Below are 14,199 nucleotides of genomic sequence, written 5' to 3' on the forward strand. Positions count from 1 at the left end.
GGTGAGAAAGAGAAAAACACCTCTGGCATTTTTATCGCTGGGGAGAGAATCTTGTTTTTGGGGGTGTGGAGGGGGAGTTCCCACATGGTTAAACTCAGGCTAGAGGGTGCTTCGTTCATGGAGGGAGTTTGGGTGGATAAGCCACTCCTGTCAGCAGAAATGGTGACTGGTGGAGTGTATGTGGCTCAGTGCTGTGTTTTCGCTGTGGGTGATGCAGCGGCAGCAGCAACACTGAGTCTTTAAGAGTTAGGTTCTCCAGCCACAGGCCACTGATATGGGAAGGTAAATGGGAATTCATGTGTTAACCACTGGTGGATGTCCACAGTATTCCCTGTTTAATAGGCTTGTTGATGCTGCTAGGTATCCTAATATGAAATAAAACAATATCATAATGTTGTATTTATTAAACATGAGGAAGGGAAAGGCATTAGCACGAGTAAATACCACTTCCGCAGTCAATGACTGACTTGAATATGAGAGGGAACTGACAAGGTACATTCTCTTCTGTATGAGGTTTAGTTCTTTGAAATAACCAGTTTTATCTTGTTATGAGACCAACTAAGACTTGATAGGGCACTGAAGCTTGCATCATAATTACTGAGTGTAAAGCTTTTTTTTTTAACACAATAATTAATTTACCAAATAATTAATGAAGGAAAGACCTTACTTGTCTTAAAAACATGCATAAAACATTCTGTTTATGTGTGTTTGAGCAAATGTGTCCCTCCTCCAACTAAGCCCTGGTCCAGGGGGCAAAAGACTCTCATTACTTCTAATACCTTTTAGCAAATCAAGATGAAACGAATAGAAATAAGAGGAATATGAGGAACATCGGGGTAAACTTTATTAACCTTAATTAGAGTCAACGTCGCTTATTGGGGAGGTTCACGTCCATAATGGTCACTCTCTACAGAGGAGGTTTCACTGCTGCTGCAGAGCAAATGATCTCAAAGGCTTTTTCCCCAGTAATCGCTGAGCTAATTTATGCTTTGATGTCATCTGAGTATAGCATCTTAAGTCTGAGGATGCACTGTGTGTGTTTATTCTGTTTATGAGGCCTAAATAATCCCTGCCTCTTTTTACCAACAGACCTTTAACAACAATTAACAAGCATGGACATGGAGTGCCGCAGACAGATGCATAATGAGGCAGATAAAATTATCCCGCTGCAAATTTTCTAGCTCACCCTGACTGTAGTTTCTCACCAGGAAATCTCAATCAAAAAGCTTCCTTGGTGTCAGCTAGTTTTATTTGTTTGTCCCGTTTGCCTTAAAAACTCTCTGGAATACATCTGAGAAATGTTTTAAACTGGTTACATGTTGAGAGTGTAGATGGGTCAGTGCATTACAACATAAAGCAGCTTTTTGTAATTAAACTGTTAGGTGAATGAAAAATGAAAGTAGAAACATAACAGTCCTCTACTATTACAAAAGTCAAACTCATAGATTTTCTCACATCAACATGTGAAAACCGATGTAAAATTTCAAAGGGCTTAGTTCATTTCTAATCCATGAGAATTTCTGACAATTTCTTAGAATTTAGACAGAAGTCTGGTCTTGTTAGCCTGAAATAACTGCCTGGGGGCGTTACCAAGATGGCTTCCGAGTGGGGAGACTTGCCTAGAAGGACAAGCTCACAGAATGGAACCAACAATTTAAGCACATAAAAACTGTTTGTCCTCCTGACCAGTAGTTCGTGTTGTAGGTGCTTTCTATTCCAGAGTAAAAGTTGTCAAAGTATAAGCAATTTGTTGCTTATTGCCTGCTTAGGTCATTAAATAGAGCCACAGGGAGCCAGTAAATCAGCTAAAAGAGCAGATAAACAGACCTGTTTCACCTTCTTCCTCTACGTCTTATTCAAGTGCAGAGATTACAGGGGGGCCTGGGCTCGATAACCTTCCCTTAACACTGTGGGGACCCACTGAGCAGGAGTTATCCCAGCAATATTCATTCTGGGAAATGGTCATTTGGGCCTCAAGACACTGTTTTACATGTGGTGTTTTTGGAGGAGGTGATAGGGAGCATCTGTGCACAATATCATGACAATGAGGAAGAGAAAATGAGAGACAAATGGAGTTTAAACAGAGTCTCTCCTCTGAAGCCTGCCACTAGGCATTTAGAGCTTTATAAGGGGCCTTTATTTGGCCCTAAATTCTTCAGCTGCCAGGAGTTAATTAGCCATTAGTGGATCATTGCTAACACTTATCTAGCATAACCTTCACAAGCACAATCATTATAATACGGTCAACGGAACAACAAGCTGTAACTGCTTGCCCCAAGAGTTTCCTGGCAGTTATGCTTAGGCAGTTATGCTTACAGGAACTCTTGTTGTTGTTGCTGCACTATCATGGACCCGCTTCTGCCCACTCTGTCTCTACAGAAATTTGCATTGCAGGGAGGTAAAGATGTTTGGCTAGCTTTGGCTGGCTTCATCTGCAGTCCCAACAACCCTGTCTGTTCACTCCTGCTCGTTCTCACAACAGGTATGGAGGACAGTAAGGAGTGGAATAGAGATGGGCAGCGTGCTTTTGCTTAGTTTAACACACTGAGCTGTGCGTGTGTGCAGATGCGTGCCCTGGAACAGAGAGTTTTTCTAAAGCACAAGTTTAAAGATCCCAGCCAAGTTTACTTTGCACCAGCCACCCGGGTAAGGAGGGGTCCTGGGGGCAGGAATGGAGGAGATGAGGTGGAGCTGGTCAGGGGCACATGAAGGGGATCAACTCTAACCCCGGAGGACAGGCCAGTTACACAGCGAGGAAAGAGGCCAGCAGCTCTCTATCCCTCGTGGTTTCCCTCGCAGGTCAGTTCCAAGGACCCTGCATGTTCACTGCAGTCTGCTCCCCCCCACCATGCCCCACCCCCAGACCATCCAGTGCTCCACTCTGCTCAGCCCTAGCCATAGCCAGGCAGGCAGGCGGATGGACATCCCTTAACAGGCAGCATCGGCGGCACTAGGGCTGCTAGCCTGTAATTAGCTCGGACAGCTCAGGCTTGGAGAGAGGCAGCCGGGCTATATCATAATGAGCTCAGCGGGGATTAGGAGGACAGGGCAGGGGGGTGAGCAGAGGGGAAAGCAGTAGAGGGGGGTGGGGGGCAAGTACCAGAATTCTGGCCTCAGCCTACTGCAGCATCACAGAGGGCCGGAGGGAGGCAACTGGGAAGACAAGCAGAAGGAGGACGGCACAGAGGCATAGGATAGAGGAGGGAAGAGGTGAGGAGAGGTGAAGGCTAGGGGAGAGGAAGACTGTGGCTTTAGGCCAAGCTTTGTGTAGCATCATAGAGGGTCAGTGTTAGTGGTACGGTTACAGGGGCTTCTCTAGATCAAACAAGACAATGGCTACACTACTCCCAGAGACAGACTATACGATGTAGACGAGAGGACAGAAAGAGAGAGAGAGGGGAAACCAGGTAACAAAGAAGGAAATAAAATGAAAAGCAGAAAAGTCATACTGTAATTAAAACAGTCACTAACCTCTAGTTCAACACTACTTCAGCTTATGGACTATGAGTATGTAAAGTATCTTATTGACACTCGCTTAATAACATTAGCAACAAGACTACAGTTTGGCATAAATGTTCCATTTAAAATGCAATTATTTCACATAGACACAGCCAGGGATTCTGATAATGTGATTTTACTTCCTGCACTTTTATGTGTGAATTTTTGGGCAGCCAATTTTACAAATGAGCACAGAGTCTAATGATCTTGCTTTGGCCCCTGCTGGCTGGTAATGATGTGGAGGGCTAGGTGGATGCTGTGAAGTTGGGAAGGGCACACTCGAATTTTAACACCCACAAACAAGAAGGGACAGTGGGAGTGTGTGAGTGTGAGTGTGCGTGTGTGTGTGTGTGAGAGAGAGAGAAGGTAAGATGAAAATGTGTGTATGGACGCTCAAATGTCCAGCGTGGGTGTGTGTGTGGGTCTAACAGCAAGTGACTTACTTTTCAATGGAGAGTTTTCTGGTGAGGTTTTTCAAGTAGGCCAGCTCGTTCCACACCGCATCACTGTTCTCCTGTCTCAGCTGCCATGGCTCTGCACGCTGCATCCTCCCACCTGGCCTGGACACACACAAACACATTAGAGGACAAAAGTGCAAATAAAGAGGCACACAAAGTCACACATATAAACTGAACGGATAGCCTCACTTATGGCAAACACACACAGACACACATGCAAACATACTAACAAGGGAAAATGGTTGGTACTGTACATTACTTTGCTCCATCTGGCCACTTCACATGGGGTAACGAGGCCCTTAGTCTCACAGTGTTTTTGTTATTCAGCCATCTTTAGCAGTATTCAAATGAGCAGCCTTGACTTTGACATTTCAGTGGCAAATCATGTACACACGTATGCATGCTTGTTAAAGCCCAGGGCACTGCCCGTGTGGCAGGGCAGTGGAGCATTCCCCGTGTGCCATGCAAATGTAAATAATGGCAAAAACACACTCACAAACGAGGTCATTCAAATGTCTACACCTCATTTATGAATACTTAATGACACTTTGTGCTCAGTAGCTGCCCCCTCCACTGAACTTTCCTTTCAACTCACACAAACACACACACACACACACACACACACACACACACACACACACACACACACACACACACACACACAGTTCCCTACTGGCCCCAACTGCATCCCTGTACACCACCACCACCACCACCACCACCAGCCGACTCATCAATCAGTCTTAGCCCAACACATTCAATTCCAATTAGTCTTTCATTTGCAAACTAAAACGGCTTTTAGTGAGAAATCCACAGATTGCAAAAGTAGCAGATAAGAGGAGAATACTATTTTTGTCACTCACACACACATACACACTAGAGTTTCTCATTTTCAGTCAATCAATGAGGGAGAGGTGTGGAAATGGATTGTGAGGGTCACTGCTACTGCGCAGGGCTCCTTTTCCCGTGGTCATTATTGGCTATGTAGACGCTGCCACGCTACGCTAATACTAGTTAAACCCCAGTGCCTAGGAGTTGGAGGCTACTGAAGAACGGCAAATGTTTTCATTTAATACTGCTAATGCCCCTGTGAGCAATTTGGAGCCCTTGAACTTGTTCATAGTGTCTGTATGTGGGAGTGTATGTGTGTGCAATCTGTGAGCTTGGGTTAGTTTCCCAGAGTGCAAAGCTACTTAATGGATAATCTCACTGTGTAGTCACAGAGATTGATATACTTTTACTCATTCTACTGCAAGCACACAGTGAATTCAGTCTGAACTATCTCAACACTGCCCAGAGCTGTAAAAGTCCACAATAATTTACCCTCAGCTCTGTTTTAATTCTCTCTGTGTGATTTTTAGAGTATGTAGTGTATCAACTGCATGTCTTATGAAAGGTGTATGAAGCTTTATTAAGTCACGGTAAAGCTTTATACATTTTAATTTGTTTACAGTGGGCCTAAAAGCTGTTGAACATGGAGCCATGAGAGAGCTATCTTCTTCAGGCCTCAGTGCTTCCTTCCCTGTGGTATCCGAGTTTCCATTATTAAGCAGGAGGAAATAGAAAGAACTTTTCCACGCCGCTGCGGCTAATTGCTCTGATTCAGGGGGAATCTGTTTATGGGCGCAACTTTGATCAGAGTACGGATGCTTTAATAACCTTTAATTTTATTTGCTCACCCCCATCATCCCCAGTCTGATTAAAAAACTTTTTCCCTTCTCTAATATAAATAAGAAGTTGGCTTTTTTCCCCCTCTCCTTCATGCCATTTTGGGAAAATATGGTGGTAATGGTGAATGGCAGGGTAGTTTCACTGGGACTGGCCGACTGCACGCCGCCTGCATGCTGATAAGCCGGAGGAATCTCTGTGTGCTCTGTGATTGGCTGGTAGTTCTACCTTGGGCGGAACTTATTATCACAAACACAAGTGACGTCACTCAGTAGCCGGCCATACAGCAATCAATAGTCTGATTACACACCTTACTTTGCAGAAGAGAGATGAAAACTTACTGAAATCTGGATGGTATAGAGTGAATTTAGTGTCCAATATATTTTATTTGGCATATAATGTGTGTATATTATTCTATATACAGTCTATATAAAGGTACGTGTGTGTGGCCGGTAAGGAGTTAGATGCAGACTGTCTTATTGTTTTTGTCCTGCACACAAAGGGGGAACAAAACCGACCCCCTGCATCTTTCCAAAAAGGCAACAACACAGCATGGAAGCTACAGGGAAATCCCTAACAAGCTGGAAATGCAATGAGACCCGACGCCTATCCCCACTGACTTGTTAGGGCCCTGATTTCCCAGCACTAATGGGAGTATTTAAGTCATTTTCTATTGTCTCTCATTCAGGCTGGCATTACCCCAGTGGGTTTAACAGCTATTTAAGGATGGGGCTTAATGCCAAATGAATGCCAGGATCATAACATTGAGTGACTGGCTGGTGCCATGGAGGGCTCTGACTGAAAAGGGCAAAGCTGCCTATTGCATCAATTTCATGTCAGATCAGTCATGAAATACAGATGCGCTGACACGGAGACAACAAACTCCTGTTCTAGGTCTCTGCAGCTCTGTACTCTCCACAGCCTTGTTCATCTTATTATAGAAACATGTTTTATTCTCACAAATGCAAACAAAAGGACACTAACATTTCTTTGATAACCTGATAAAATGTGTAACAGAGGCAGGCCTGGTGTTGGCTCTGAGAGTTTTCTCTCTCTGCAGCTCACTGTCTTTGTTCCCACTGTCTCAGACACATGCTGCTGAGCCTTGCTGAGCTGACATGAGCCGAGTCGAGCCGAGCGGTGAACACACTCTCTCGCTCACTCCACTTTCACACGGGCTCACATTGCACTGCTGTTTTCTTTAATTAACCCAGAGAGAAAACAGCTGACAGGGTCAACACTTTGCTCCCGCGTGGCCACCAAACATATGCACCTTTAGCTACACTTTAAAGTGGCCTCAAAGACGCTGCTGGAGAGAAGAAACAGAGACTGAAAAAGACTGGGGGAGACAATGGAAAGAACAAGACCCTTATATTAATGACATTTTCCAGCACATTTTCCGATTTGTGCAAAAGTCCTGTGGCTTTCTGGTGAAGATGACAGGTTGGAGCAGGAAACGCCCCCCGCCCCCCTCACTCCTCCTTCCCCAGGCCTTCTCAAACACCTAGCACCCAGGACCAGACACCTCCAGCCTCTGGTTCTCACATCCTAATGAACACTGAGGGAGAAGAGACGCAGAGGCGCACACACTCGGCACAAAACGGCACAAATTGACTGGGCTTAAAACCTCTGAGCTTTTCAAAGGCAAAGGGAGGAATTTCACCCATTTTCCCAAATCCAGCACTCAGGTCTTGTCAGACAACATGTGGGGAGCAATGAGGCCCTAAGACTATTTCTGAGCAGTTTCAGAGGGTTGTAGCATTTCACAAGGGCTTTTAACGTAAGGCAAGGTGAGTTATGTGCTTTGAAACGTCTCTTACTCGCTGCTGCTGGGAGGAAGTGGAAGTTATCTGAGTTACTTTGTGTAAGGTCACATGTGTTTTAAGGATCTACTGTTTGTACACCAAATGTAGTGTACGATTTTTATTTTGTCATATTTCTCCCAGTGTGCTGTGTGAAAAGATTAAAGTGTGCACTCACAGGCCGTGTGATTTCTCCATCTCTTTCAGCTGGTCTCTGACTGTCTTGTAGTTGGTCTGAATCAGACAAAGGCGTTCACGGCGTTTCTCATGAGCCCTCCTTAGCTCTTCATTCTCCTCCATCTGTAAAGCACAGTGACAAGATTTTTTTTTTTTTCAAAAAAGTTGTACATGTCAAATGAAACATAACTTAATTGAAGGAGGGAGTCAGCTTCATGTACACTGGCACAGCAGTGTGGCAGTGAAACTGAGAACAGCCCCTCACCGTCTACATATTTAAACCGGTCTACAGCTGGAACACCTCTGCCAGACGGAAACCAGCAGGTTCACATTCTCTTCTCTCTTCTCCTCTCTCCCTGACAAGTGCTTCCACTCTCACTGGGCAACTGAGACATCATTAAAGAACGACATTAACATGACGAGTCAATGGGGCCACGGAACACCAAGCAGACACACACACCACAAAGAAACCGGCTCAGTGGATTTACCGGCTGATGACCAGCACGTGTTGTGTTGGTGGGGGCTGTAGCAGTGGGCTTGTTGCTGACACTGTTGTTGACAGCTATTAAAACACAGCAAGATTGGGCTCCTGCTTTAAAGAAGGAGTAAGAGAAGACAACATATAGATTTTTCTTGTCAGGGGCACCCCACCTCCCCATCACACTGACCTTAACAGCGAGGGCGATGGAGAAAACACTTTCAACAGGCAGGACAAACAGAGGTGGAAGGAGCGTAGAGGAAGAGAGAGAGAGAGAGAGAGAGACAGAGAGAGAGAGAGAGAGAGCTGATGAAAACAGAGGAAAGAGAAAGAGAGAGGGAACAGAGAAATTAGAAAGAGAAGAAAGAGAGAGAGAGCGAAGCAAAAGGGAAAGTGAAAGGAAGAGAGCAGGACAGGTTTCTGCTTGAGTGGCCAGGGCTAGGGAGAGTTGTCGAGTGCTTTCTGAAGGGAAGGAGCTTGTTTACTGCTGATATGACACGGCTGCCCTGCAGAGAGGGAAATGTGAGCCCTCAGCCCTGTTATTATTAACAAGGACAAAGAGAACAGAGAGAGCACACAAACATGCACTGGACACACAACGGGTGTGCGCACACACACCGTACACATTCACACTGCCAATGTGACAAGTATGGATTTTCCCTAGTGCGGATTATTCACAGAGGACATCTGCAAGACATCCTCAGCCCCGTCAAGCAGCCCCTGACCTCTCAAAAACAAGGCTCTAATGAAAGGGGCCAGACCAGGGCAGTGTTAACTGGTGGAACTAGGAGCTGGGGGAGGACACAGAAGAGTTGAGGCTGACTGATGGAGGGGTTGGATGGAGCAAGTGGCAGGGCATTAGCCACATCATGGCTTCTCAGGCTCCTTATAGAGTTTCCCCTGGGCAGCTCAGCTCTGGTCATCAGGCCGCAGACCCTTGCCCACAGATCAATACACCCCCTTACTCACCCAGCATACACATCTGTGAACGTTCTCAAGCTGAAAAATAATTACACAGCAACAGCTACTGTTTACTTGAAAGCATGTGGAAGAAAAAAAAAAGAAGCCATTATTATGAGAATTGTTTGTTTGTCTGCTGCTGTTAGCTGCTAAGGTCAACGTGTCAATGGTACAGGATGGCGTACCCAATTTGAAAAGCAGTCTATTGGAAAGAATTGGATTGGATCAAGTGGAGAACAGGACTGGACAGTCTGTAGTGTAAGAGGCTGGAGGTGCAGCTGATGGAGGGCATGTTGCTCAATGCCAGACCCAAGCAAAGGACATAACCACTAAATCACACTCTGAACCTACGCCCTCATTAATGTGGTCATAGACGTGAGTTGCCAATCACAGCTTTTCTGTGCATACCTTTGCTAAATGCCCCTCAACTGGCAGACACATAAATGGCACCATTAACTAAGACAGTCATGCGTGTCGTCTGAATCTACATCGAGCATTAGCGTCCGACTAGGTGTCTGCCAGTGATGTAATTCAGACACTTCAGATCTGACAAGAAAATGATGCCTAATGTGCTCCTTGGATTGTGTTCAAAGGAGGATGACCTCTGCATAATCACTCTCTCACTGGTCAGCCTCAAAGATAGAAAGGATAAAGAAAGGCAACGAGCTTTAGGGGAAAGTCCAAATTAAAAAAAAAGTCCATGGCAGTAGCAAAAATATACTCTGCTGACATAATAAGAGAAAAATTTTGAGATGTGCATTTTGCTTGCAGTAAATTTGCGAGAGAAAAAAAAGACATGGGACTTAAGAATAGTGGGAGAAAGACGTCATAGAGCATGTGAAGGTTAAAAGACCAATAAAGCTGATTCGTTTAAGGGGAAAAAACCCTGCCGCATCCATTTTCACCAGAGCAGCTCCTTTCCTGCTGCTTCACTGCCTACGCACACTCTGTTTGTGTGTGCACACGTGTGTATACATGTATGTGTATGTGTGCTAGAAAGACACTGTAAAAGAAGGTCATGGAGGAGGCAGTGGCAGCAGTGGTGCAATTGAACCCTTTGGAGACTATAACTGTTACAGTTCTGCAGACCTCGCTACAACCCAGCAGCTGATAGCAGCAATCATATGTGAGATAGTGGCCACAGCAACAAGCAGCTCCAGTAGGCCTGTCCAGTGCTCCAAGCTATCAGCTGGACACCTCTGAGCCATTCAGCAAACAACACCTTCAAGTATGTCAAATTCACTGTGTGGAAATACTGAGACGGAGAAAGGAGATGTAGGCTGCAGGAAAATAAAGAAGAGTGGGGGGAAAATAGTTTAATGTAGACAAGAGAGAGGACATTATCTGTTTTAGTTAGTAGTTACCTTCAGTTGCAGCAGCTCCTCAAGGTCTTGAATCCTCTGTTCTGCTCCTCTTCTCCTCCTACCACCCAGCTCCACGCTGCTGGCTGGGGACAGAGACCTGGACCGCTGCACAGGTGCATCCTGGGATGGGTAAGCAAAGAATCACTGGGGTGAGAACATGAGCACACTTCACTGACACAGACAGGCACAAACCCATGCAACAATTAACATCTGTAGAAACACTGAGTGAATGCCAATAATGGAATTATCCATGTTCATTCCATTCCCCACCTCACCTTGAGGAAAATATGCACATTGTCTTCTTCAGTACACACATATGCACATTCAAACAAACATGCTACCAGAGGAATAAAGCGAGCTGGAGCAGCAGTCCGCAGAAGCTGAAGGGAGGAGGTTCATTTCTGTGTGTGCGTGCATGTGTGTGTTTGGAAGCAGGAGTTGCAAGCTGAGAGCAGCAAAGGTTTCTCCCTGCGACTGGCTAATGAGTATGTTCATTTCCATTTACATTGTTTCTTTGACAATAATGATGTCCCATTAGGGGAGACTAAAGGGGCTATAGATTCCAGAATGTGCTGGGCTTCATTACAAGAGGTGGGCAGGGAGGCCGCTCTAATTGCTCTACCAGGGGCCTCCAGGTTACACTTGATAGGACAACTGGAAGAGCCGCCGATTAGGAGGGGGGTGCAGTTTGCTAGCCAGCCTCTTCTGTAGAAATAAATAAAGAAATGGAGAAGTGCTGGGGCCGCGCTGTAGAAAAGCAGTGGGAACAATATGCTAGTGGAATATGAATATGAGAGGATATGAGGCCCCCTGCGGTGCCAGGCAGGGCTGACCAGATGGCAGGCTAAAATATGCAATGCGACTAAATGCACAGCAGTCCTTGGGCAGGCGTGGATGAGGAGGAGGAGGAGGAGGTGGTGGTGGTGGAGTGAAGAAGTTTATGATAGAATAGTGGATCAATAAGCCCTTTCCCTCAAAAGTGTTCTGATGGCTGTTACAAGCTTTTGTTGTCTATTAAAGTTTTAAAACTTAAGATTTCAGCACTGGTTGATTTGGCGACGCCTGTGTTTGCTGGAGGTAATGACAAGTGTGTTTTAATAATAGAGGCCACAGTGCTGCATTCAAAATGATACATTTATCTGACAGTGGTGGCAGCAAATTATATCTCTAAGGCCTAGTGTCTCAGAAATGCAACAGAGGAAAAACAACTATATATTAGTTTACAGTAAAGCCAAACAAACTGTTGACTGTGAGGACTCATCACATAAAATTGTTTAAGACCTAAGACAACAGTAAAAAGTTATTTCTGACACAAAAATACTGAACTCATGGTCAAAATGTTGTCATCTGAGATGAAATGGCTGAATCCCGAAAAGGAGAGGTGGACAGTGAAAACTATGAGGCAAATAATGTACATTTAACAGCAACTGCAGAGAAATTCTGTGTCAAAAATGTTTCTAAAATGTTACTAATATTATGCACATTAAGAAAATATAACTTTAAATACACATTTATGTCACTAGACTAGTGAAACACTCTCATTTTATGATTACAAATGCATATTGGTGGAGTCTTTTGATTGTGACAGATATTTCAATGTGTGTTAGTGTGTTTGGGAATGTGCCCTGGGGCTACAGTTGACTCCAGTGACCTGGTGTGCCCAGTTCTGCTATCATGCCTGCATGGGTGCCAACCATGTGTTCTAACTCAGCCTTAATGACTCTATGTAACTAATTAGCAGATTGATCTGCATATTCCTGATGAGTGGCAGGCCAACTGGCTTAGCCTGTGTGTACATGGGGGAAACACAGGCGCCAAGAGGGGAATCCAAATCAAGTAAAACGCAGAGGATTAAAAGTAAAGATGACCAACTATGAAGTATGGCTTATTGAGGATTAATTTTGAATAGGTTTCGAGCTAGAAATAGGTTTTTCTGGAGAATCTATTCAGTGAAAAGCTTAATATTCTGTCATCATGGTTCCTCTGAATGTGAGAAACTGTAGTGTGTTTTTGTCTGAAGGGCCACAGAGGAAGACGACACAGTGACACTGACAAATGACTGAGATCTGCTGCAGATGTTCTCTCTGGTCCAGTTGCACGCCTGTCTGTTCCAGGTCCAGAAGACACATGAATGCCTTCTGTTTGTGTGGAAAGCTTTATGTTGCGACATTGTTGTTAATGTTCCACGAGACAGGCCTGAAAGATAAAAAGCAGAGAACACAGAAGGCAGAGAAAGATGTGCCCGCTGTCTACCTCGGCTCGGCAGCTGGTTGGCGGCCATGACCTGACCTGTGCATCGCACCCTGTAATGGCTCTGTAAACATGAGAGTGCAATGCAGATGGAGGGGAGGAGGGCATATAGTAAGAGGGAAATGAGGAGAGAGGCCGGTATCTAAACAAAGTCTGTATGCAAGCAAGAGTAAAACTCTTATTTACTGAGGGGTCAGTGTCACTGGCTGTGGAGCAAAGAAGAAACATTTCATCTACTGCCTCCCTCCTCCCCTCACCTCTCCTCCACCCTCTCTCTCTCCATCTCTCAGAGAGAGGGGTCACTGTCATCAATGGGCTTCTTTATGATTGCAGCAGCGTGTCATGTGTGTGTCTGCAGCTCTCAAAGCTGAACTTGTTCAGGTTCCCGGGTAAATAGGAATGTTGTGCACAGGCACACGAGCGCAGGACAAGACGTATACATACTGTAGACTGACAAACATATACTGACATGTAAACACACATAAATACAAAGCACATGTATTACACACACAAAAAGAATCTATTAAAATGAGCACAAAAGTTCAAAAGACCAAGAGACACTGCTGCTAACCAGCTGACTAATATAAGGAGCCAGCAGCCTGAGAACTGAACAGTTGTAGGTAAACAATATGGTGTGAAGAGAGCCTGAGTGAAAACAACACTGAGCAAAGGTTTAGATAACTGCACTGAATCAAACCTATGTTGACAGTGGACCACTGAAATGATCTAAAATGATTTTCTGTATTAAATATTTGTAAAAACTCTTGTTATTAATTAATATTAATAAACTTTATAATCATTTATAAAGTTAATTTACTTTCATCCCTTCTTTAAAATCAGGTTCCAGTTCAAAGTGAACTGTCTTCACTCAAATCCAGAGACACATACTTCTCTTTCTTTTGGAGAGACAAAGCACCTGCCTTTTACAAAACGACCAGCATCAATTTGACACCTACCGTACGTTTTTAAACTGTGAACCATGTACCACTGTGAGCGGCTTGTCGCTTCAGCCAATAATCACATTTCACTTTAGGCACTTACTGAAAGAGCTGCAAATTGTGTCCTAGGTGGTAGCAGTGGGACTGCATAGAGGGCTCATTTCGGCAAGGTTGAACTTGATTTATGAAATTCATATGATGTTTACAACAAGTTTTATAACTCTTTTGACTCAGCGAGGAGAGGTAGATTCAAGTATCAGCTAAAGAGATGATTCTGTGCCACGTGGCTGAGGACTGATTGAGTGAAGAATGTTAGTTTACTCTGAGCAGCTTTACAGTACAACATGACGGTTTCATGGTCACCACTCAGGAAAGTAGAAAGTGTTCACAATCAAACTGAACTGTGAAAATGACACCATAAAACTTTATCAGTTTTTCATTTGGAATTCTATTGTGAATATAATAAAAAAAAATTGATTGATTTTGACAAATATACTTTTTTTGGTCTAATTTTATTTATGGGCGTTTTGTATCATCTGTGAAATAGTGAGTAACGAGAGGGAGAACGGTGTCTTATAAATACAGATTCTTGCCATCAGCACAGATTTT

At 44.4% G+C, this 14,199-nt stretch overlaps 1 protein-coding gene across 1 annotated transcript in view; it reads right to left on the minus strand.

Moving 5' to 3' along the window:
- The window catches only part of cntln (centlein, centrosomal protein), a 75,032-nt gene that overhangs the window by 39,014 nt on the left and 21,819 nt on the right, over window positions 1-14,199 (minus strand). The window contains 3 exon segments of the mRNA XM_051070270.1: window positions 3,942-4,058; window positions 7,602-7,723; window positions 10,403-10,522. Coding sequence (XP_050926227.1) covers window positions 3,942-4,058; window positions 7,602-7,723; window positions 10,403-10,522 — 359 coding nt within the window.

This window comes from Lates calcarifer, linkage group LG5 (assembly GCF_001640805.2).
Source record: "Lates calcarifer isolate ASB-BC8 linkage group LG5, TLL_Latcal_v3, whole genome shotgun sequence".
Classification (NCBI taxonomy): domain Eukaryota; kingdom Metazoa; phylum Chordata; class Actinopteri; family Centropomidae; genus Lates; species Lates calcarifer.